Source organism: Macrotis lagotis, chromosome X (assembly GCF_037893015.1).
Source record: "Macrotis lagotis isolate mMagLag1 chromosome X, bilby.v1.9.chrom.fasta, whole genome shotgun sequence".
Classification (NCBI taxonomy): domain Eukaryota; kingdom Metazoa; phylum Chordata; class Mammalia; order Peramelemorphia; family Peramelidae; genus Macrotis; species Macrotis lagotis.
This window is the reverse complement of record NC_133666.1, coordinates 94,538,746-94,566,099: the sequence shown is the minus strand read 5'-3', so window position 1 is coordinate 94,566,099 and position 27,354 is coordinate 94,538,746. Positions and strand designations below refer to the sequence as shown.

At 35.7% G+C, this 27,354-nt stretch overlaps 1 protein-coding gene across 4 annotated transcripts in view; it reads right to left on the bottom strand.

Annotated features, from left to right (window-relative positions):
• MCC (MCC regulator of WNT signaling pathway) overlaps window positions 1-27,354 on the bottom strand; it is a 219,108-nt gene that overhangs the window by 119,701 nt on the left and 72,053 nt on the right. For 2 of the 4 annotated variants that reach the window (XM_074202759.1, XM_074202757.1), the window contains 2 exons: window positions 26,010-26,123; window positions 5,696-5,838 (listed from right to left, as the gene is read on the bottom strand). In XM_074202759.1, the coding sequence (XP_074058860.1) occupies window positions 5,696-5,820 (125 nt within the window). In that variant the 5' untranslated portion in view covers window positions 5,821-5,838; window positions 26,010-26,123. The other 2 variants (XM_074202758.1, XM_074202760.1) reach the window with 2 other exon arrangements.

Genomic DNA, 27,354 nt, shown 5'->3' with positions numbered 1-27,354 from the left:
GATCTCTCAGTTCAGGGATTGCCAAGGATAGCAGGAAAATTATGCTGCACCAGAGTTAGAGTGTAACACAGCTGAGTGCAGGACTCAGTGCAGACCTGGCTTCTGATGACCAAGAGGAGGCCTGGGGAATCACCCAGCAACTGCTTTCAGCAGGCTCAGCCCACAGACAGTAAAGGGGTTGGGGAAGAATGTAGAAATGATTTTTCTATCCCAGGGGCAGGACTCTCTTGTTTCACTCACACTCAGATTCAGGTCACAGTCTGGGGACTCAGTTCCAAGAGGAAGAGAGAAGCACAATAGAAACCTACTGCCTACAGCAGAGCAGGGACCCTCCTCACAATTCCTGGGCAGAAAGGAGTGCTTGTGATCAACCACATACCAAAGCACAGGACAGGAGAACAGTCATAGCCTCTCCTAAGATGCTGGAGGAATTGAAAACTTGCAGATCCCTAGGAGGGTATTCCTGAAAACAGCTGCAAAAACCCACAAAAGTTAGGGACAATGTATCATCCACCCTGGAAGCATTACCCCACCTTAACAAAAGAGTTAAAATCAAGTCATAGGTTGGGGAAATAAGCAAACACAGAAGAAAAAAAAATCCAACCATAGGCAATTGGGAAAAGAAATGAGAGCAATGTGGGAGAATCATGACCAATTTGCGTCAAATGGAAAAAAAATCCAAAAAGCCAATGCCAACAAATGCCAGAATTGGCCAGTTGGAAAAACAAAACAATTCCTTCAAATGTAGAATGGAGCTTAGGGAAACTCACTTTGTGAGAAAATAAGAAAGAATAAAAAAAACCCCAAAGAATGAAAAACTAGATGAACATGTAAAATATCTCTTTGGAAAAGCAAATGACCTGGAAAATAGATCCAGGAGAGATAATTTAAAAATTATGGGACCAAAAAAAAAAAGCCTAGACTTCATTTTTCAAGAAGTTCTTCAGGAAAATTGCCCCAATAACCTAGAAGCAGAGGGCAAAATAGAAATTCAAATAATCTACTGATCACCTCCTGATCCTAACTCCAAGGAATATTATTATAACCAAATTTCAGACCTCCAAGTCAAGGAAAAAAATATTACAAGTAACCAGAAAAAAACAATTCAAATGTCATGGAGTTATAGTCAGGATAACATAAGATTTAGCAGCTTCTACACTGAAGGCTCATAGGGGTAGAATATGATATTCCAAAAGGCAAGAGAGCTTGGATTACAACCAAGAATCAACCACCCAGCAAAACTGAACATCTTCTTTCAGGGATTCAATGAAATAGGGGACTTTCAAACTTTCCTGATGAACAGAAAGTTTGATCTTCAAGAACAGGACTTAGATGAAGCATATATGGGATGGGAAGGGCAAATCATAAAGGACTTAATGATGTTAAATTGTTTGAATTTCGGCATGGGAAGATGATACTGATAACTCATACGAACCTTCTCACGAACCTTCTCACTTATTTAGTCAGTAGAAGGAGCATATATAGACAGGTGGGAATTGAATTTGAAGTTATAAAATATTAAAAAGATGGAGTGAATGGGGAAGAAAAAAATGTACTGGGAGAAAGGGAAAGGAAAGGTAGAATGGGATAAGTTATTTCACAAAAAAGAGGCAAGGAAAAGAGGCAGTGGAGTGGAAGAAGGGGAAGATGACAAGGAGTGAGCCTTATTCTTATAGGAAATGGTTCAAAAAGGGAATTAACATACATATATAATTAGGTAGAGAAATCTATCTTACTCAAGAGGAAAGTAGGGGAAGAAAGGTATGGGAGAAAGGGGACTGGGAGGGACAGGGAAGGGGGGAGGATTATGTAATAGAAGAGGGAAGATCCTGTGAGAGGGAAGTAAGACACAACACACTTTTGAGGAGGGACAGGGTGAAAGGAAATAGAGAATACAATGAATGGGGGTGGGGAGGAATAAAATTGAGCTAGCAATAGTAACCATGGTGAAAAAAATGTTTAAGCAATTTCTCTGATGAACTTATGATAAAGAATGTAATCCATCCCAAAGTCAGAGCGGGTGATGCTTGAATACAGACTAAAACATAAAAAAAAAAATTGAATTCCAGAGTTAGTTGTAAATATATTTCTCCAGTTCCCTCTTTTACATGGATAAGAAGTTCTCTTCTAAGATGATTGTTGTAAATAGCATTATTCAAGAATTTAGATAATTAGGAATAACTTTCTGATTACTTTGAGGGCATTCAGGATATCAAGCACCATATATTTTCTTTCTTTCTTCCCAAGGGAGAGATAATTTTAAAATTACTGGACTACCTCAAAGTCATGACAAAAAAAAAAAGCCCAGACTTCATTTTTTCAAGAAATTCTCCAGGAAAATTACCCAGATAACCTAGAAACAGAGGGCAAAATAGAAATTCAAAGAATCTACTGATCACCTCTTTCTTTCTTCCCAAAATAAACTAAAACAATCCCATCAAGTGAATCTACTCATCTTTAGGGACTAGAATAATCAAAGTGTAATCATTTGCAAATGAGTGTGTCAGTGCTCAGGCCAGGAATATCTGGGCTAGGGATTAATCTCTGATCAGGGCTCTGGAAGATATTTAGAGAACAGTATGATTGTCTTCTTTGAGAGAGCTCAATTTAGAGCAGCACTGTATAGTAGCAAGAATCCTGATGGACTAGGAACTATAGGACCTGTGTTTGAGACCTAGATATGACATGTCAGCTGTGACATAGATCAAATAGTTTAAAAATGGGATATCTACACTGATTAGGGGATTGTTTTGGGGGAAAATGCTTTGTAAATGGCATAATGCAGGATGGTCCAACTTATAATAGACAAAATATTTTGATTTGCCATTTTAGTGAAAGCTTTTCAATAGCTCAGCTTCCTTTACTAAAACATTTAGTAAACCCACTGGGGGCCATATAAAATTGCACTATGGGCATCATTTTGGACAGCCCTATCATAGAGAATAGAACATCAGTCTGGGAGCAATGAAGAACTGAATTCAAATCTGATCTCAGACATTTACTAGCTGTATGATCCTGGTCAAATCACTTAACCCTTTTAATCTCAGTTCCTCATTTGTAAAATGAGCTGGAGAAGGAAATAGCAAACCACTCACGTATCTCGGCTGAGAAAACGCCAAATGGGATCACAGAGAATGACTCAAAACCTAGAGCATCCCATAAAACTGAGATATTAGACTATTAACTCCTAACTTTTTTAAACACTATATACAAATCTTAGTTATTAAATTGGGTTGAATGCAATGCTACTCAGAGGTAGCATTCCCCTGTTTTCCCTTACCAATTTAATTCACTACAACTAAGCTTAACAAACTAATTTATTAAACCATCTATTAATTACAAACTCAAAAACCTTTCTTGAACCTATTTTATCATGACATATTAAGAAAGGTTATTTCAGTTTGAATTTTCTTTGTTTTAGAAAAACACATTTATTTAGAATAAATTAAAGAAAACTTATTTTAATTCTTCCACAGATCTGTCTGAACCAGAACATTTCACAATTTTACAAGATTATAGGATTTAAAGCTAGAAGGAACTTTAGGCAGCATCTAGGCCAATCCTTTAATTATATAGAGAAGGAAACTAAAGTCCAGAAGATAAAGGATATTAGAAGTGCTTCAAAGTTCTGTAAAGCATAATTGTATCTTTACTTCTCTCCTGACGTCATACTCAGCCAACTCCAATGACTTCCTCTAGATTCAAATATAAACTCCTCTAATTGGGTTTTTTTTCATTTTTTCAAAACCTGACTCTATTCTTTTCCCACCTTTCTGCATCCCCTCCATCTACTTTACAGATCAGTCATTTTACACTGCTTGCTATTTCAGCCACAGTACATACTGTTTCCCTTCATTCTATACTGACCATCTCTCACTTGTGGAATGCTCTTTTTCCTCATCTCCTTCTTTTACAAATACTAACTTTTTTCAAACCTTATCTAAATTATCATCTATTATAGCATATCTTTCCTGGTACTCCCAGCTTGCCAGAACCTTGCCTACTAAAGTTGCCTTTCATCTATTCTGTATTTATCTTGCATGGAAAAGACATATACATATATATACATATATATGTGTGTACACACATATATATGTATATATATGCATATCTGTATATATGTATATATATATATGTGTGTGTGTATGTATGTATGTATATAAGTATGTATGTTGTATCCTTCACCAGAACTTCCTTGAACCCTGTTTTTTCTTTATATCTTTCACCTTTAATCCAGGACTTGGAGCACAATAAGAACTTCAAAAAATGCTCATTTATTGATCGGAAAAAAGTCAAGAATACCAAAGGCACTTCTCTGCAGAAATTTTTTCCCTGAACTCTGTAAATTAATGATACTTTAACACTTGAAAATTACAATAATATAGATAGTTTCTGTTTAAGTTTTATTCAAGGCCATCTTATGTTTCTTCAATGTGTTATCTGGCTCATATCAACTGATATGAAACTGTCAAGAATCATAAAAAGTCAATGAATATTTTTTCAAGTATTTTAGAATAAAACACTTAATTTGGAAAGAACATCATATTCTATTTGACTCATGAACCTTTTAAAAGTTCAAAGAAAGCACTTTTTTACTAGCCTATGTGCCCTAAGTTTTTTATTAAATTTTTTAGAATAAAAAGAATATTGCAAAAGAATTCTCATGGTATTCATATCAAAATTTCCATGTTATTTGTAAAGGTAAATATTCCTTCAAACTCAAAGCATTATATAAATTAAATTTATCAGTTTATCAATACTAATATGTTCCCCTCTTCTTACATTCAATTTTTTTTTGTCATCATGTGATTCATATTCATTAAAATTCCATGGGGTCAACATGGAGTATAATCTAGTTTCAAACAACATCCTGAATCTATTTGCCTGCACATTCAGAGGTATTTGAAAAGTGATTATGTTTGCATGTAAATATAAATTAACTCATATCATCAGTCTTCCCTAATGTTCCTAACTTTGCAACCTTTTGAGATGAAAAGCAGGGAAGTTTATGTTCCCAGAGAGAACATAAATCAAACCCCTTTGCTGAATGATGGTGGAAACCACACTAATTAAATTTGGGTCACTAGACAAAATAAATTGGGTGAGGATGAAATTTTAGTTATCAATAACTTGTGAAGGAAATAAAAAAAATCCGGAATCTAATCCTGCCTCTGTTCACCAATGACAATGATACCAAGAAAGTTATTTAAGCCTATCAAGCTTAGCTTTTTTCATCTTCCATGTTGATGTATGAGAAAAACTATGTTTAGCAAATAGTTTGAATCAATAAGTATAAAGTATTAAGGATGGAAGAGAAGCACCTATTCTTCACCTGTGATTTCACAGGAAAAGGGAATTTTGCCCATAAACACAGACCAGAAACTGTTCTTTAACTTAAAGTCTTGGAACACAAAGATATTAAGTAACTTAATCAAATAGCAAACATGTCAGAGGTAAAATATAAACTTGTTTTTCTGAAGTCAGCTCCCTTACATTTTTTACAATTGTAAGATTATAACTATAATATATATTAAGTCTGTTTAAACTCCCAGAGGGCAACAAGACATATATATGAAACACAGTTAAAATCGAGAGGATAAATAAAAATAGCTAATTGTCATGCAGCGCTCAAACCATATTGTAATGAGCTTATTTTCTGTTCAGAAATTAGAAAAGCAGTTTAGAATTCTTTTACCTGATTGTTGCTCTTTGAAGGCGGTCAATCTTCTTATTTAGCTCAGCAATGATGCTGTGGAGCTCTGTGATTCGTTCTTCATAGCGCAAGGTCATTTGTTCCTGAACATCCTCATGTTCTTTCATGAGATGGGATTGTTCTCCCTAACTCAGAAGAAGGAACCATAGAAGAGAAGTATGAATGAGCTGAGAGTCTATTATGTCTCATCTGATCATCTAGCTAAGTAATTCCATTCAATTTCTAGATTAAAATCTTGTCAAACAACAAATAGTTGAAGAGGTGACGATAAAATCAAGATCTAATCAGTTGTCTATTTTCCCACAGTAGGATCTTCCAAAGTCAAAATTCATATCATTGCATTTTTTGTCTAAAGTTCATTTGGGGAATAAAACTCAATTAAGCCCTGCTTCTTTATTATTGGACCTGCAGTTTCCCTGGGGTAGGTAATTCCTGATCAGAAAATTACCTCTTTCAAAGCAGATTGGCATTTTTCTGCAGTAAATAAATCTCAGAGTTGATTGGGGCACTGTGAAGTGACTCACCCAGTCTCATATATTCAGTATATGCCAGCCAAAGTATATGGACCCAGAAATTCTTGACTTCAAGGGAAGCTCTCATGCCACTTTGCCTTTCAAAACTCTTTCTCTGCCTTCAGATAATCCTAATATATGACAATTTCATGTTGAGGAAGTCAGTAAAGACACTAGAAAGATGAACTCTCTTTCTTTCACTTTCTGACTAGTGAACATGTTTTTTTCGATACTTTATTGATAGCTTCATAAAACAAAACAACAACAACAACAACAACACTGGACCAAAAGTCAGAATAGTTGTGGTATTCCTAACTCAAGTGCTTACTTACTATCTGTATCAGTTTTGGCAAGTCACTTCATATTTCTAAATCTCAGTTTCCTTATCTGTTAAAATGGGATAAAAATATTTGTCATTTATCTCCCAGGATTATGAAGAAAGTGCTTTGTAAAGCATAAAGTGTTTCCCAGTCACATGTATAAGGTAAATTTTTAACAGTTGGAAAAACTCAATATTAAAGGTCATTATTTCCCAAAAAAAAACTCTTGTAAAGGTGACATGCAATGATACACTACCATCTCTCTAGCCAATTAGCCTTGCAACTTCAGGGTTTTCAGTTTCTTTTAGTTGCTTCAAACCTTTCCCCACTCCAATCCTCTTTTCCTCAAACTTCAACAGCTCCCTATACTTCAGGATTAAATACAAAAGCTTCCTTGTGATATATATTTATCATCTGGCTGTTGCGATCTTCCTAATAGTTTTAAACTTACTTCCCCTCCTTTACCTAATTTGCAGGACTAAATAGAAGATACTCTATCTCTCATCTCATTTTTCTTCCTTCTCTGGCTTCCTTTAAGACTGCTCAAACCTAAATTTCTGCAAGCTTTTTCTGATCAACTCAAGATGCCAGTGACTCCCCCCCCCCCCCGTATATTATCTCTCATCAACTTAGTATTTTGTACTTAAGTTATTTACACTAAAATTCAAATTCATTTAGGAAAAAAAACCAGTTTTTCTATCCTTAAGGCGAAGCATAGTGGCCTCTACTAAGTGTTAAATTAATATTTTCTAATTGAATGAAATACTACACTCTCAAGTTTGTAATATTTTTGAGGACTTGGGGGATTTTTACACACATACACATAATGATGATGATGTGAGATCATGGGAGAGATATCAAGAATCCTTCCCTTCACAATGTGTCTTTAGAAATTTTTTTAGGGATAAAATTACTGTGATCACAAAATACAGGTGAATTATAAGAATTTAAAGTTACTGAATGTTTCTTTAATACAACTGAGCAAGCAAACAAGTTATAATGGTGGGGCGGGCGGGGGGGGGGAGGTTGTGGGAATAGTTTTCCCAAAGAAAATGTTCATCATCATTCATGTAAGCAAGAGAACTAGGTAGTAAAGGTTAGACTAGCCAGATCAGAATGAATTTTTGCTATATACATATATAATAGATAGAGGAACTGTTTAAACCAGGCATCATAACTTTATTTTTTCCATGGCAAATGAAACACTTTCTTAATTCTGCACTACACATATATTTTGTGGGAGCAAGAATTAACATCAATAAGAAATCCCTGGAACTTTCTTGAGTCTTGACATATAGTGAAATAAAACAATTTCACAAAGTCTCTGGTAAAGTAAGCTATTAGTTGCATCAACCACAAGCTAACATAAACCAAATTCATTAAAGAGTTCTTGATTATTATTAACTGCAGAAATAGAAATGTAAGAATATGGCACTTTAAAATAGGAAAAGTTAATAAAAGATGTGTAGGCAGGAAAAACTTACAGTAGATAAAATTATCATGTGTGCCATCACTTTTAGTATAATTCAAATTCTGTCTGTCATTCATAGCCATGAGATCTGGGCAAACACCAAAAGATCAATGAAGAAAATAATTACTGAAAAACTAGAATTTGTCAAGTGAAAGCTAATGATTTATTAGATAAAGAAAAAATAAGGAAAATTCAAAGAATGAAAAAAATAGAAGGAAAGGTGAAATATCTCATTAAAAACAACTGACCTATAAAATGGACTAAGGAGAGATAATTTAAGAGAGATTGGACTATGTGAAGGCTAAGATTAAAAAAAATCTGAGCATCATATTGCAAGAATAAAGGAAACGCCCTAATATATTAGAATTAGAAGAAAAAATAGAAATTGAAAAAACACATCACAATCATGATATAATATGATATTCTTAGAAATATCTTAGCCAAATTCTAAAACTTCCAGGACAAGAAAAAAAATAATATAATTCAAATACTGTAGAACCACTGTTACAATCACACAAAATTTAGTTTTTAGTCATCTTTCAGTCATTACTAACTCTTCATAATTTTGGGGATTTTTTTTTGACAGAGATACCAGAGGTGCAAGTGTTCCCTGCCACCTCCCCTACCTTGTATGTGAAGTAATCTACACCACTCTTTCCCTTTCTCATCCCTTAATTTGATTTTCTTTTTATATCATCCCATCATATATAATTCATACTCCTCTTTATCACACCTTAATTCTATTTTAATTTTTGGAAATCATCTCTTTTATTCAACTCACATCTATTTGCTCTATGTATACTCCTAACTGCCCTAATAATGAGAAAGTTCATATGAGTTACCAGTATCATCTTCCAATGTGGAAGTGTATGCAGTTTAACCTTATTAAAGTTAAGTTTCTTATGATTTTCCTTTCCTATTAACCATTTTATTCTCTTGAATTTTACATTTAAAAGTCAAATTTTCTACTCAGCTCTGGTCATATCATGAAAGCTTCAAAATCCCTATTTCATTGAATAACAGTTTATCCTCTGAACCTCAGCTTTGCTGATTAGGTGATTATTGGTTGTAATTCTAACTTGTTTGTCCTCCAGAAATCATATTCCACTACGCCCAAAGGGCAACAAAAATGTGCATACCCTTTGATCTAGCAATACCACTACTCAGGCTGTACCCTGAAGGGATGATGAAAAAGGGTAAAAACATCACTTGTACAAAAAGATTCATCATAGCAGCCCTGTTTGTGGTGACAAAGAATTGGAAATCAAGTAAATGTCCTTCAAATGGGGAATGGCTTAGCAAGCTGTGGTATATGAACCTGCTCCTGGTTTATATGTCATGGAACACTATTGTTCTATCAGAAACCAGGACGGATGGGAATTCAGGGAAGCCTGGAGGGATTTGCATGAACTGATGCTGAATGAGATGAGCAGAAGCAGAAAAACATTGTACACCCTAATAGCAACACAGATCAACCTTGATGGACTTGCTCATTCCATCAATGCAACAATCAGGGATAATTTGGGGCTGCCTGGGATGGAGAATACCATCTGTATCCAGAGAAAGAACTGTGGAGTTTGGACAAAGACTATGGACTACTACCTTTAATTTGGGGGGGGGGGCACTGATATCTTATTGTCTGATCTTGCTATCTCTTATACTTTATGTTTCTTCCTTATGGATATGATTTCTCTCTCATCATATTCAATTTGGATCAATGTATACCATGGAAACAATGTAAAGACTGAAAGACTGCCTTCTGTCGGGGGTGGGGGAGGGAAGTAAGATTAGGGGAAAAACTGTAAAACTCCAAATAAATAAAATCTTAGAAATCATATTCCAAATCTTCTGATTCCTTAATGTAAAAGCTGCTAAGTCTTATGTTATCCTGACTGTGGCTCTCCAATACTGAAATTGATTCTGACTGTTTGTAATATTTTTCTACTTGCCATGAGAACTCTAGAACAACAATTCTGAGAGTTTTCATTTTGGGATCTCTTTCAGGAGATGATTGGTGAATTCTTTATTTTTTTTTTATTTTACTTCCTGGTTCTAGAATATCAGGCCAGTTTTCCTTGATAATTTCTTGAAATATAATGTCCAGGCTATTGTTTTCCATGGCTTTCAGGAAGCCTAATATTTTTAAAATTATCTTTCCTGTCTCTATTTTCTGGGTTAGTTGTTTTTCCAATGAGATATTTCATATGTTAATTTTTTCAATCTTTTCATTTTGTTTCATTGTTTCTTCATGTTCATAAAGCCATTAGCTTCAACTTGCTCAATTCAAATTTTTTTCTTTTTTTTTTTTTTAAGGCAAAGGGGTTAAGAGTGACATGCCCAAGGTCACACAGCTAGACAATTAAGAGGCCGAGGTCAAATTTGAACACAGATCCCTCCTGATTCCAGGACAAGGACTCTTTCAACTGTGCCACCCAGCAGCCCCTCAATTCTAATTTTTAAGGGATTATTTTGTTCACTGTGTTTTTGTACCTCTTTTTCCATTTGGTGAATTCTACTTTTTAAGGAGTTTTTTCTTCAGTGAAGTTTTTGTGCCTCTTTTTTCCATTTGGTCAATTTTGCTTTTTAAGACATTCTTCTCATTGACTTTTATACTTCTTTTACCATTTGGTCTAGTCTGGTTTTTAAGGTATTATTTTCTTTAGTATTTTTTTGTGCCTGCTGATTTCCTTACATCACTCTTATTCTTCCTTCCTCCATATTTTCCCCTACGTCCCTTACTTGATTTTTAGAATTCTCTTTGAGTCCTTCCATAACCTATTCATATTTTTCTTGGAGGCTTTGGATATAGGAGTTTTGACTTTGTTGTCTTTTTCTGAGTGTTTTGACTTTTAACTCCTTACTAAAAAGTGGGGCTCTGTTTCCATGGCACTCTTCTCCCAAGTTTCTGCCCCAAGGATCAGGAAGTTTTTGCAACTGTTTTTAGGAATACTTCTAGTGACTTGCAAGTTTTCAATTCTTTCAAGGACAGATGTGTTTAGTACTATCCTGTAAGCAAACACAAGGATTCTTTTCCACCCTGGAAATATGATTAGGGTCCTAGCTCCCCTGTGGTTGCAAGCTGTGATTTACTACTGCTCCTCCTCATCCTGTGACTTCCACATAGAACTATGACCTGGATCTGAGTATGGTGAATGCAACAGAGTCTTGCCCAAATTCTGACCCACTGTTCTACCCTCTTACTATCTGTGGGCTAAGAACTCCAGAAGCAGCCACTGCTGCTACTTCAGGTGTTCTCCAGGCCTGCTCCTGGTTAGCTCTATCCTGACAGGGCCTGTGCTGGTGATATAGAACTTTCATGCAAATCTTCTAAGTTGTCTTGGGCTAGAAAATTTGTTCATCCCATTCTTTTGTGCATTCTCCTGCACCGGAATTAGAGTATTATTTAAAGGTGTTTGGAAGGTTTGGGGGCAGGGATCTGAGAGATGTTCCTACCTTTTGTCTGCCATCTTGACTCCACACATCTCCCTCCCCAAGGATATGCTGGGTTAGCAAGTAGCAAAAAGAGCTAAAGTAACATTAAATTTGACCTTAACTTGTTGTCTCTTTAGAACCAGCTATAGCTAAACTAAAACATGATAACTATACAGGGGCATAACAAGCAACCCTGAGATTTAGTGAGGTATGTTGAACTGATAATTCTAATGTGTTCTACCACTCTAGAACCTCTAATTGTTTTTATGTCAAGAAGGCATAAAATGGTGAGATATGTATATGCTAACCAAAATAATGTATATTGTCAGGGGGTATGTCACAAAATCAGAGAATCTTAAGAGACCACATAATCAAAAATCCATAGACTGAGGACTGGAAGGGAATTTCAATACCTTCATTTGACAGATAAATAAAGTGATTTACCTGAAGTTATATGAGAGAAATTGATGATAACAATTCAAATGGAAGTCTCCTGACACCATTTTCAGTGGAAACATTGCATTGAAAGAGATCTCAGAGGCTGTTTTTTGAACAAAACCCCACAATACAACATAATCAATGAGTAGTAATCTACCCCCTGCTTAAGATCTCCGGTAAGGAAGGGGTTTGCCTTCCCCTACCAAAGCATCTCATTACATTTTAGGATCACTTCAAATGTTGGAAAGCTTTTGATTAAGTGAAATCTAAACTGCACTCTCCCAATTTCCAGTTTTATTCCTGGATACTGGATCCAAACAGGACAAATATAGCCCTTCTTTCACCAAATTCTTTCAAATACAATTAAACACTCCACATCATGATTTTCCCCATCATGATTGCAACATATTCCTGAGTTACATGAGAAATTAAATACGAATTTTTTTTTTTTTACTTTTGTGGAAACTTCAGATGGCACACAAAGGCCAGCAGAGGAAACAGAAAAAGTTTAGACACTCAGAAATATAATATATACATAGTGTTGTATAATAACAATATACGTGTTGTATAATCCCAAATTTTATAATAAGGTACTATAAAAAAGAATAAAAGGAAAATCTTCACAGATATTTGGAAGATTACAAAAAAAATTAGACTCTAAAAGTAAACTAAGGTACCATAAACACTTCTTAAAAGAAAAAGAAAGAAATTAGATTTCTCTGGTATGGAGAGGGTCAAAAAATTTTACATGCATTTTACAGATTATGGGGGGTTCCTCCATGAGTTGAAAGAAACAACTGTATTTGAAGATGCTTAACACATTTCCCCCAAGTCTTTTGTTTTTCAAGTTAAGCTAATCTGGATCCTTCAAAATTGTTCCTTCAATTTAGTAGCCCTCTTCTGAACATTCTCCAGCTCATAATGACTATCCCAGAACTGAATACAATCCTGAAGATATGATCTCAATGAAGACAGAATACCTTCTTATTATAATGTGCATCTCTTAAGAATGCTGAGATCACATTAGGTTGTGGGTTTTTGTTTTTGTTTTTGGCTATTATGTAAAAACATAGCCAAAACAACTCCTCTGCCTATCATCCAAATAGAAGAATTCCTCAAAGATGACAAAATCCTCTAAAGTTTCCATTTGTAGATAAACATTTTGCTTATTAAATAAAGCCCTAGCACATTAAAGGATTCACTCACTGTGATACATGATTACTTGAAAGATGTCAGTCTGCAATTCATACAGGTATCAAGATACTAAGATACTGTTGGGCTAAGGTTTAGGAGGTAAACTGTGCTCTGAGATTGGCTTAACAACAATCCTTTGTGCTTACCCTCTGGATCATCTGTCACAGCAAAATCCCAAAACTATTTTACATAATTAGTGAATTGCTTTGAGGTACACCAGGTTTCTTCTGAGCTCAGAAAAGCTTGAACAAATTCTAGTCATGAAGCCCTCCTATGAATCAAACTTATCATGTTATTGCTGCTAGACAGTGGTATAAATTCTTAAATTCCACCCTGGGGCCAGGAGTTGGGGGTGGGAAGGGAGATGGGAAAGGCACATGTGTCAGTCATTTCCCTCACTAAAGAAAATAGACAGGGCAGCTAGGTGGTCCAGTGGATAGAGCACTGGCCCTGGGGTCAGGAGTACCTGAATTCAAATCTGGCCTCAGACACTTAATAATTACCTAGCTGTTGTGGCCTTGGACAAGCCACTTAACCCCATTGCCTAGCAAAAACTAAAAAAAAAAAAAAAAAAGACGTCTGTTTTAGACTTTACACGGCTATTCTTGCCTACCCTGTCTCTTTAGCGCTGGCCTCCACAGACAAAGTCCAATTGACACAAGGAAAGTCAAATGGATTAAAAAACATATGCCCATTGTCGACCTGACAATTTTCAATTGGATGTTCTGTGTATTGAAATACATGAGGATGTATCTTTGGTACAAAAAATAAATCTGAAAATAGTATATTTTTCAATGACTTAGTTGGCATTTCAGAAAGAACAATACTTTCAAAGAGCAGAAGATATTCCCCTCTGTGAGACCAGGGCACTCCCTCTCTCAGACACATGGGTAAGCTATTCTTTTCGTGAAAGTTAACTATTTGACAGTACAAAGATTCAAGTTGTTCTTTCTTAGAAGCAACTTCCAGGTAGACTTTGACCACATTGACCACATAAAAGGTCCACCTATTTGAAATTAGGACCATCAGTTTAGGAAACCATGGTGAGTCATCTTTCTTTTTCTTTGATGCTGCTCAGTTGCATTTTCAAATGGAGTAATAAGTCTAATAAATTAAACAAAATCAAATAGGATATCACTTGGAGTCAGATATACCTATTACATCCTAAGTAAAAAATCTTAACACAAATGTTTCCCCAATACTATTAACTGGCTACAAATCTTGAAAAACTATGTTTGAGAAAACAAAGGCTGTCTTTTATCCAAAGAGTAAATATGAGTTATATATTGGGCACAAGAAAGCTGTAGAATATGATGACCTACATTCAAGGTGTTATAAGCAAAGTATGACTGAAAAGGTAGAAGAGTGTATCTCAGAAACATATACCTGGAAAAGTAGATGAGTGTATCAAGTATTGGGGTCTAGGGATAACAAAAGAATAGGTTGAGTATATTGTGGAACCCAAGAAATGTTAAAAAGATATAAGAGAATATCTCCTATTGAATAGACCCTATTTGGAATCTAAGAGAACTGATACAACCATTCTGGAAACAATTTGGTACTATGCCCAAAGGGCAATAAACTTTGATCCAGCAATACCACTACAAGGTCCATATCCGAAAGAGATCACAAAAAAAAAGGGAAAAACCCACATGTACGACAATATTCATAGGGACTCTTCTTGGGAAAATGGGGGCAAAGAATTGGAAACTGAGGGAATACCCATCAACAGGGAAATAACTATACAAATTGTGGTACATGAATGTAATGGAATATCACTCTATATATTATACTCCATAAGAAACAATGAGCAGGCAGATTTCAGAAAAAAAACATTAAAGGACATACATGAATTGATGCTGAATGAAGTGAGCAGAACCAGACGTACATTTTAACAGCAATACTGTGCAATAAGCACCTACAATAGATAGATATCCTCAGCAATACAGAGATCAATGATAATAGTAAAAGACTGCAATGTAAAATGCCATCCACATACAAAGAACTACAGAATTTGAATACAAATCAAAGCATATTATTTTCACCTTTTAAAATTTTTTTCTTTATTTTTTCCATCTAGTTGTTTTTACCTTTTTTGCTCTGATAATATGAAAATATTTAAACATGATTATACATTTTTTACCCATATCAGATTACTTGTTATCCTGGGATGGAGGGGAAGAAAGGGTTGGAGAGAAAACTTTATAAAAAATAATGTGAGGACAATTAGGTGGCACAGTGGATAGAGCACAGCCCTAGAGTCGGAAGGACTTAGTTCAAATCGGGTCTCAGATACTTGATACTAGCTAAGTAAGCTTGGGCAAGTAATTTAATCTCACTGCCTCACAAAAATAAACAAACAAAAAAAGAATGTGGAAAATAATTTTTAAATATAATAGGAAAAACAAATTTAAATTTTTTAATAAGAATATGAAAGAACATGGGTAACAAAATTCTACAGGGTGAAAAAGGAATAGACTAAAGGACTATGATATTAGTTTAGTTTTTAGTTTTTTCAACAACATGCAAAGAAAATTTATCCTCTTACAAGCTATGGAATTCTGTGTCTCTATTTTACCCTCTCTTCTCTCTCCTTTCTCTATAGCAACAAACAATCTGACACAGGTTTGTACATGTAAAATAGTGATGAACGTATTTCCACATTAACCATGTTATTAAAGAAGAGTTAGAATGGGGGTGGGGGGGTGGAGAAGATCATGAGAGAACGAAACAAAGGAAATAAATAAGTAAATTTTAAAAAGTGGACATAATAGGTTTTGCTTTATATTCAGACTCCACAGCTTTCTCTCCAGACATTAATGGCATTTTCCATAACAAGTCCCTCAAGATTGTCTTTTAGCACTGAACGGCTGAGAGGAGCTGCAAACATCATAGTTGATCATCTCACAATGCTGCTGTGAATATGTACAAATGTTCTCTTGGTTCTACTCACTTCACTCAGCATGAGTTCAGGCCTATTTTTCCAGGGTTTTATAAAGTCTATCTGTTCATTACTTCTTACAGAACAATGATATTTGATAGCATTCCTGTACTATAACTTGTTTAGCCATTCTTCAAATGATGGGCATTCAATCAATTTCTAATTCTTTACCACCACAAAAACTTTACCCATTTTTTATGATAATTTTGGGATATAGTAATGTAATTGCTGGATCAAAAGGATATACTCAGTTTTGTTAACTTTTGGGCATATTTCCATATGGCTCTCCAGAATGATTGATTCAGTTCACAATTCCACCAACAGTTCATTAGTGTCACAGTTTTACCACATCTCTCCAATATTCATCACTTTCATTTTTGGTCATTTTCGTCAAACTGATAAGTATGAGGATTGTTTTAATTTGTATTTCTCTGACCTCTACTGATTTGGAGCATTTTTTCATGTTTCAGTTTCAGTTTCTTCATCTAAATACTTGCTTGTTCATATCCTCTGACCAATTATCAGTTGGAGAAAGGCTTCTATTCTTATAAATCTAACTTAGTTTTCTATATCTTTCAGAAATAAATACTTTCTCAGAAACAATATGTAAAAATTGGTTCCTGTTGCATTCATTCTAATCTTAGTTTCATTGGTTTTATTTGAGCAAAACCTTTTTCTTTCCCTCCATCCTTTTCTTCCCCATTTGTACTTTTCCTTCTCTTTTTCTCTTATCATCCTGACCAATGCTTTGCTTTTAATTGCTGCCTACCTCACATTGTCCTTTTCCCCGTTCTCTCATATTTCCCTGTAAGACAGAATAAGTTTCTATCTATCATTCCCTCTTCTGAGTTAAATTTGAAAAGAGATATACTCAGTGTTTACAATCTTCATATGTTCTTCTACTATTCTATGTCCCTTGTACCTTTCATGAGGTGTTCACAATTTTCTAATACCTCCAGCTTCTTCTCCCCATATAATCCTTTTTTTATATTTCTCCTGTACCCTCTGTTAAAGTATATTCATTTCAACTGTCTTGATAGAACTACAGTTCAAGACTCATAAACATAATCATATCATAAACAATTTATAATCACAGATGGAAAAAGAGATAAGAAAGCTCTCTGAGAAGAACAAATCCTTCAGACAAAGAACAGAACTCAGGGAGATTGCTGAATTTGCGAGAAATCAGGACTCAATACTTCAAAACCAAAATAATGAAAAATTAGAAGAAAATATGAAACATCTCACTGAAAAAAACAACTGATATGGAAAACAGATTTAGAAAAGATAATTTAAAAATTATTGGAATACCTGAAAGGCATGATCAGGAAAAGAGTATTTACATCATTTTCAAAGAATTACTACAGGAAAATTTCCCTTATATCCTAGAAGCAGAGGGCAAAATAGAAAGGAAGAGAATCCACCGAACCCCCCGAGAAAGAAATGCAAAAAAAACAACCCCCAGGAATATTATAGCCAAGTTCTAGAACTTTCAAGTCAAAGAGAAAATATTATAAGCAGCCAGAAGGACACAATTCAAATACCGTGGAGCTGCAATCAGGATCTCACAGGACTTAGCAGCAACTACATTAAAAGCTCATAGGACTTGGAATATAATATACTGGAAGGCAAAAGAGCTTAGAATGCAACTGAGAATCAACTACCCAGCAAAAATGAATGTCCCAAGGGGACGGCTAGGTGGCGTAGTGGATAAAGCACCGGCCTTGGAGTCAGGAGTACCTGGGTTCAAATCCGGTCTCAGACACTTAATAATTACCTAGCTGTGTGGCCTTGGACAAGCCACTTAACCCTATTTGCCTTGCAAAAACATAAAAAAAAAAGAATGTCCTCTTCCAGGGAAAAAGATGGACTTTCAATGAACCAGGGAAATTTCAAATGTTCATGTTGGAATGGCCAGAGCTGAACAGAAGGTTTAATCTTCAAATACAGGACTCAGGTGAAGCATAGAGATTGGAGGAGAAGGGGAAAATATGAGGGACTTAAAGATGATGAACTACATGTATTCCTGTATAGAAAAATGACACTGATAATACTCATATGAACCTTCTCAATTAACAGAGCAGGTAGAAGGAGATTCTATAGATAAGGCACAGGAAAAAGCTGAATTTGAAGATAAAATATGGTATAAAAATGGAGTCAATGGAAAAAAGGGAAACATAATGGGAGAAAGAAAAAGGAGAGGGGGAATAGGCCAAGATAATTCATATAATAAGATTTTCCTTTATTCCAATGAGCTAATGCAATGATATGGAAGGGGAGAAGGCAAGGGGCAATGAGGGAATCTTCGCTCACATCAGAGGTGGTTAGGAGAGGAAACAGCATATACATATATAGATATCTGTAGTAAGAAGGAGAGAAGGGGGACAGGGGGAAGGGGGGGGGGGGAAACGTGAGTGATGGAAGAGAGGATGGACCATGGGGGGAGAGTGGTCAGATATATCACATTTTCTTTTTAACTTCTTAGAAGGGGCTGGGATTGGATGGCCTGTCCAGGACCATAGGGCCAGGTGGGTGCTGGGCCTAAGGGGTGGTATGGGAGCTCGGGGCCTCTTGGCCCCAGGGCCAGGGATCTGACTGCTGCGCCACTCAGCTAGCCTAGAGCAGAGTCAGATTGAAACGAGAAAGAAAATATAGTACATGGTAGCGGAGAAATACGAAAAGAGGGAGTTGCGATCAGCAATGGCAACGATGGAAAAATACGGAAATAACTTTTTTGATGGACTTATCATAAAGAATGTGATCCACCCGTGGCAGAGTTGGTGGTGTTGCAACACAGACTGAAGCACATTTTTTATTAATATTATTATTTGGGGGAGGGGTACAGGGCAAATGGGGCTGGGTAGCCTGCCTGGGACCACATAGAAGGGTGATATTTGGGTGTCTGAGGCCGGATTTGGACCCAGGTGCTCCTGCTTCAAGGGCCAATGCTCTGTCTGCTATCCAACTGCCCCGATTATTATTACTATTTTATTTTATTTGGGGTTTTTTTTTTTGGTTTTTGCAGGGCAGTGGGGTTGGGGTGGCTTGCATGTCACACAGCTGGATGATCGTTGGATGTACAGGGCCAGATATGGGCTCAGGTGCTCCTGGATCCAGAGCTGGTGCTCCATTCACTGCACCACCTGGCCATACCTACAATTATTACTATTATTTTTTAATTTTAATTTTTTCTCTCCCCTTTAGTTTATCGCTCGAGTCTATATTTTTTGGGGGAGGGGGTATTTTATTAACTCTTAAACAAGAATATTTTAATTATGTATAAAAAAGTTATTTGTACAAAATGAAAATAAATATTAAATTTAAAAAATAAAAAGAAATGTTCGCTTCAGCAATTAAAGAAAAAAAGTAATTGAAGAAATTAGAATTGGGAAGGAAGGCACAAAACTCTCACTCTTTGCAGATGACATGATGGTGTACCTGGAGAATCCCAAGAAATCATCCAAAAAACTAATGGAAACAATTAGCAATTTTAGCAAAGTTGCAGGTTATAAAATAAATCCTCATAAATCCTCAACTTTTCTATATATGTCTAGCAAAATACAGCAGGAAGACCTAGAAAGAGAAATCCCATTCAAAGTAACCTCAGACAATATAAAAGGCCTGAGAGTCAATTTGCCAAGACAAACTCAGAAACTTTTTGAAAACAATTCTCACACAAATTAAATCATATTTAAATAACTAGGGAAATATCAACTGCTCATGGATAGGTAGAGCTAATATAATAATAATGACAATTCTACGAAAATTAAACTACCTGTTTAGGGTCCTACCAAACAAAATTCCAAAAAATTACTTTAATGAGTTAGAAAAAATTGTAAGTAAATCCATATAGAGAAATAAAAAGTCAAGAATTTCCAGGAACTTAATGAAAAAAAGTACAAAAGAAAGGGGCTTAGCCCAATCTGATCTAAAATTATATTATAAAGCATCAGTCATCAAAACTGTTTGGTATTGGCTAAGAAACAGAGTGGTGGACCAGTGGAATAGACTAGGTGCAAAAGCAGGAGAGGATTATAGTAATCTGCTGTTTGATAAACCCAAAGAGTCCAGCTATTGGGATAAAAATTCCCTCTTTGATAAAAACTGCTGGGAAAATTGGTAGGTAATATGGAAGAAACTTAGATTAGATCAACACCTAACACCCTTTACCAAGATAAGATTCACATGGTTACAGGACTTAGACAAAAACAATACTATAAGCAAATTAGAAGATCAAGGACTAGTTTACCTGTCAGATCTATGGAAAGGGGAGCAGTTTATGACTAAGGAAGAGTTGAAGAAAATCACCAAAAACCTACCTAGATGATTTCGATTACATTAAATTAAAAAGCTTTTGCACAGATAAAGACATTGTAACCAAGATCAAAAGAAATGTAGTAAATTGGGAAACAATCTTTACACCTAAGGATTCTGACAGAGGACTCATTTCTAAAATACAGAGAACTGAGTCATATTTTTAAAACAAAAAGCCATTCCCCAATTGACAAATGGTCAAAAGATATGCAAAGGCAATTTACAGATGAGGAGATCAAAGCAATCCATAGCCATATGAAAAATTGCTCTAAATCATTAATTATTAGAGAAATGCAAATTAAAGCTTCTCTGAGGTACCAACTCACACCTCTCTGATTGGCCAATATGACCAGAAAGGATAATGGTCATTGTTGGAAGGGTTGTGGGAAATCTGGGACCTATTACACTGTTGATGGAGCTGTGAACTCATCCAACCTTTCTGGAGAGAAATTTGGAACTACACCCAAAGGGCAACAAAAATGAGCATACCCTTTGACCCAGCAATACCACTATTCAGGCAATACCCTGAAGAGATGATGAAAAAGGGTAAAAACATCACTTGCACAAAAGGATTTATAGCATCCCTGTTTGTGGTGGCAAAGAATTGGAAATCAAGTAAATGTCCTTCATTTGGGGAATGACTTAACAAACTGTGGTATATGTATGTCATGGAACACTATTTTTCTATTAGAAACCAGGATGGATGGGAATTCAGGGAAGCCTGGAGGGATTTGCATGAACTGATGCTGAGTGAGATAAGCAGAACCAGAAAAATACTGTATATCCTAACAGCAACCTTGATGAACTCACTCATTCCATCAGTGCAACAATTGGGAACAATTTTGGGCTGTCTGCAAAGGAGAGTGCCATCTGTATCCACATAAAGGGGCATGGAGTTGGAACAAAGTTCAAGGACTATTCCCTTTAATTTAGAAAAAAACATATCTTATTGTGTGATCTTGTTACCTCTTAGACTTCTTGTCTCTTCCTTAAGGATATGATTTCTCTCTCATCATACTCAATTTGGATCAATGTACAACATAGAAACAAAGTAAAGACTGACAGATTGCTTTCCATGTGGGGGGGGGGGGTAGAAGTAAGACTGGGGGGGCAAATTGTAAAACTCAAATAATAGCTTTAATTAAAAAAAAAAGAGTTGTTTCTCTTTTCCAAATGGTTAATTTTAACTTTGTGATGTTTGCAGACTTCATTTAGAGGTGTTTCAGAAAAGCTCCAGGAGCTTCATAGCTTCACATCATCATCATGGCTCTGCCCCAAGAAGTCCAATTTATTTGTTTTGATTGATGGCTATTACATACATTATAGTTTTTTCTTTTTTATAATTAAAAAATAATATATTTTCCCTAAATAAAATTTCAAAACAGCAAGGTTCCAGATGTCATGAACATGGTATAACTCTAGAGAAAGTCTTTGTGTGTTTGTACATCACTTGTTAGTAAAATGTTGGCATTAGAAAAACTGTTTGACTTGGAGCTAGCAAAGACCTAGATTTCAAATTCAACTTTTGATGTTTACTAAGTTGACAGAGGACATGTCTCTCTGAACCTCTTCCCACACAAAACATTATACTGCAATCCTCTAGTTTTGCTCAGGGGATACCTCAGCTTCAAAAAACAGATCACACTCCTAGCCAGGAAATTTATATTCATTTTATTGGCTGTCAGGGTGCTCTCCCTGTTGAAAGTACATTGTCCAGAGGCAGCTAGGTGGCACAGTGGATAGAGCACCAGCCCTGGACTCAAAGGATCTGAATTCAAATGTGACCTCAGACACTTAATAAATACCTAGCTATGTGACCTTGGGTAAGTCACTTAACCGCATTACCTTAAATAATATTTAAAAAAATATTAAATACATTGTACAGAGGATTCTGGGGCAAATGGTGTAATGGGTCAGAAGCTCCTCAAATTTCCTCCAGAAACGGAAAAAATAGTGTCTCAGAGTAAATATAGAGGAACAAAAAACAAACAAAAACAAAGCAACCAAGAGAACAATAGAACATTAATCCTCCAGGGTCAACTAGAGAAGATTCAAACAAAGATCCCAGGACCAGGTCAGAAGTTCAGCAAAAGTGAAAATATTTCCAGGTTAGCTCCCCAGAAAGATCAAGTGGAGAACTCTGGGGCATGGTTTGAGAAGTAGTCTTGATCTAAGTCACAAGAAATTTCACCTCTTGGTGAAGAATGGATTTGGGATTTGGACCTCAGAGTAGGGAAAGATTGAGGGATCTGCTGCTGAGACTTGGTCCTGAGCAAGAGGAAACAAGCATATGTCCATTGAGGGCAGAAGCGGAGGTGTGAGGATTCCAGATCAGAGGGGATAATGAAATGTTATAATCATTGGAGGGTTCCCAGACAACAAGAGTATTTCCAATATAGTAAATAGGCTGGGCAGAGGGAGTTTAGAGGGGAAAAAGCAAACAGAGATTGGACCCAGGACACAGCTAAAAAATAACAGTAATAAGGTTCTGAGGCCAGAGGCTCCATCCCTCACACTCCTCACACTCCAGGACTAGAGTTGATTATAAGAAGTTGCTTAAAAAAAAAAAGAAGAAGAACAGAGAAGAATGTGGGTTGTCTTCAAAAAAATCAATCCCTATCCCAGAATATCGAAAGTTTATCTCCCAGAAAGAATTCATAGAACTAAAAAAAAAAAAAAAAAAAGAATTTAAAATAAGAACAATCAAAGAAAAACAAGATTATGAAAAGGAAGTTCAACAAGATCTATAATCTAAAGGGGGAAAAAAGACTTCTTAAAAATTAGAATTGGGCATGAGGGAAACAACGAAGTTATAAGAGATCAATAAATAATAAAACAAAATATAAAGAATGATAAAGTATAAGAGAATATGAAATATTTCTTAAGAAAAACAACTGATCTGCAGAATATCAAAAAGAAATAGAATAGTCATACAACCTGAAAGTTATGATAAAAAATACTTAATAATATAAAAAATAGACTTCAGAACAAGAGGAAAAGCAGAAATAGAAAAAATCCACCAATCAGACCTGAAGGAAACATTAGCATGAAAACCTACTGGAATATCATAGCCAAATCCCCAACCTCCCAAGTTAAGGAGAAAATATTATGAGCATCAAAAGTCATAGAATACTACTGTTCTGTTAGAAACCCAGAGGGATGGGAATTCAGGGAAGCCTGGACGGATTTGCTGAGTGAGTTGAGCAGAACCAGAAAAACATTGTATATCCTAACAGCAACATGGGGGTGATGATCAACCTAGATGGACTTGCTCATTCCTCGGTGCAACAATCAGGGACAATCTGTGGCTATCTGCAATGGAGAAAACCATCTGTATTCAAAGAAAGAACTGTGGAGTTTGAACAAAGACGAAGGGCTTATAGCCTTTACTTTGGGGAAAAAACCTTTGGGAATAAACCTGATATCTTAATTGTCTGATCTTGCTAGCTCTTATACTTTATGTTTCTTCCTTAAGGATATGATTTCTCTCTCATCACATTCAATTTGGATCAATGTATACCATGGAAACAATGTAAAGACTGAAAGATTGCCTTCTGTGGGGGGGTGGGGAGAGGGAAGTAAGATTAGGGGAAAAACTTGAAAGCTCAAAATAAATAAAAATCTTTATAATTCAAAAGAAGTAAAACCAATACAAATAATGATAATTACACAAGACCTAGCAGTGGCTACACTAGAAGAACAAAAGAACTGGAGTTATATCAAAAAGTATCATAATTTGCATAATTAAGTATAATCCTGAAAAAAAAAAGGATATTCACTTTTTGACAGATTTTAAGGCTGTTATCATAAAAGACCAAAAAGTAATACAAAATTTGACATGCAAAATCCAAGAGAAATAAAAGGTAAACATCACAGACACTCAGAAAAGAAAAATTACTTATTTTTTCTTCATGGAAATATAAACCATATATCTAAGATTGTCATTAATAATTGGATAATTCAGAGGTGGCTAGGTGGCATAGTGGATAAAGCATGGGCCTTGGAGTCAGGAGTACCTAAGTCTGGATTTGACCTGGGTCAAATCCGGTCTCAGACACTTAATAATTACCTAGCTGTGTGGCCTTGGGCAAACCACTTAACCCCATTTGCCTTGCAAAAACCTAAAATAATAATAATAATAATAATAATAATAATAATAATAATAATAATAATAATTAGATAGTTCAGAAGAACAATTGGGATAGAGCTGAGTATGTTGTGAATCTAAAAAATAAAATGGTGTAAGTAAAAAAGAGTAATTATCTCATATAAATAAAGTTCAAGGGAAAGAACTGATACAAAGGAATTAGATGGGAGAGGAGGGCTGGTAGTTCTAGAACCCTAGTCTCATCAGGAATAGATTAAAGAACAAACAATGGGTATAAAAGTCAAAAGTCAAAAAGAAATTGGAGGGTTAGGGGTTAAAGAAAGGGAGAAGATTTTGAGGAAACCCTACTCACATAAGATCTGGATTAAAGAGAGAACATCATATACATTTAGAAGGGAATAAGTCTTCTAAAATTAAAAAGAAATAAGGGAGCAAAGGAATAGAATAAGGGGGGGTAGTGAAGAGTGTATATAAATGAAAAGGAGTGGGATAAAGAGGAAACTACACACACACACACACACACACACACACACACACACACACATATAAATTCAGATAGAATCATTAGGGAAAAGGAATAGAATAGCGAAAGAGAATAAGGAAGAGGTTCTTAGACAGGGGAGAGTTAAGGAATAGCAAGGTAGTAGATGGAAAAACAGGAGTAAGGAGGGGCAAGCATGGGGTGAGACAGTAAGCAAAATAGGAAGGAGGAAAATAAACAAGTAATTATAACTCAGAATGTAAATGGGATGAATTCACTCAAAGTGGAAACAGTTTAGAAATCTGAATTCAACAATAGGCTGCTTTTATTAAATGCTATAAAAATGAGAAATATACAAAAATATATGGCAAAGATCAAGAGTAGAATTTGTTATGCAAAAAAAAGCAAAGGTAGTAAGCATCACCTCAGACAAAGTTAAAGCTAAAAAATAAATATAATCAAAAGAGAAAAATGGGAAATTAAATTATATTCAACCATATTAATCAATATTGCGTTACACTATTTTTTATCTTTTTATTTACTTATTTATTTACTGATTTTTGAATTTTACAATTTTCCCCCCTAATCTTGCTTCCCTCTCTCCACACCCCACAGAAGGCAGTTTGATAGTCTTTACATTGTGTCTATGCCATACATTGATCTAAATTGAATGTGTTGGAAGAGAAATCATATCCTTAAGGGAAAAAAAATAAAATATAAGAGACAGCAAAATCACATGAGATAATTTTTTTTTTTTTAACATAATAGTCTTTGGTCTTTGTTGAAACTCCACAATTTCTTCTCTGGATACAGATGGTATTCTCTATTGCAGATACCCCAAAATCGTCCCTGATTGTTGCACTGATGGAATGAGCAAGTCCATTAAGATTGATCATAAACCCCATGCTGCTATTATGGTGTACAAAGTTCTTCTGGTTCTGCTCATCTCCCTCAGCAACAGTTCATGCAAATCCTTCCAGGCTTCTCTGAATACCCCTCCCTCCTGCATTCTAATAGAATAGTGTTTCGTTTAATTTCTAATTTTAAAATATGAACATTTTTCAGAAACATTCTGCATCACCCACCTGTGCCTTTGCCAATTTCTTTTCCAAGAGGTCCCTTTCTCTTTCTGTTTGCTGTAGACGATTATTAAGCTCCACTATGTCTCCTTTCAGAGATGCCAGAGCTGTTAAATGGAACTACAGGGACAGAAATAATAACAACAAAAAAGGTTAAAACTAAAGTACATTTCCTTGAAATTTTATTCATATTATTTTTTCTAACAATTAAAAAAATTAGTGTTTGCAGAAAAGATTAAAGTTCGTCATTTGTGCGTGTGTGTACATATAAATACATGTATTTGAAGGCCTAAACTGAACCAAGAAATAAGAGTACAGAGAAAGGATTTTAGATATTTCAGTTTTTTGACTATTATAGGTCAAGTAAAGAAGGGTAATACAGAATTATCATTTACCTTAAAAACCCTAAAACATTGTATCATAAATAATAGATACCATCTATCATGGTATCAAGTAACAAGGCAAGTCTGATATTTTCAAGGGATTATTTATAAGAAAAAAAAGATTCTGGAGAGAAATTCTTTCTTTGGGAGACTTCTTCCCACTTCCTTTGAGGTTTAAAAATCTATCTAACAACTTTTAGATATTCTAAAGTCATCACATAATTTGACCAAAAATCACTACTACACTACAGGCTCAGTGGATAGGAAATTTCTGCCCTTCCTAAATAATTGGGAGTACAAATCGCTTTCTCAGGAACTTGGCAATTGCTGATTTTACGAGAAATCAGGACACAATACTTCAAAACTAAAAGAATGAGAAATTAAAAGAAAATGTGAAACATCTCATTGAAAAAACAACTGATATAGAAAAGATTTAGGAAAGATAATTTAAAAATTATTGGAATGGGGGGCGGAGCCAAGATGGGGACATGAAGGGATGGAGTCTTAGGAGCTCTCTGATAAAAACTCATAAACTAAGGACTCTAATTAAACTTTTGAGAGACAGAAGCCACAAAGGAACCCAGTGAGGCAGTTCTCCTACTCAAGGTAACCTGGAAAAGAGCAGAAAGGCTCTGATCCCCGGGGTCGGAGGGTCAGCCCACCAGAGGGGTGGCCTGCTTCAGCCTCCCAGAGGCAGCCCCAGGGCGCTGGGAGCCACAGCTCACAATGGGGTATAGACATCTGGAGTAAGAAGGAGGGGGGAGCAGGGGGAAGGGGTGGGGATGTGAATAAAGGAGGAGAGGATGGACCATGGGGGGAGAGTGGTCAGATATAACACATTTTCTTTTTTTACTTCTTGCAAGGGGCTAGGATTGGAAGGCCTGCCCAGGACAATGGGGCCAGGTGGATTCTGGGCCTAAGGGGTGGTATGGGGGCTCAGGGCTTCTTGGCCCCAGGACCAGGGATCT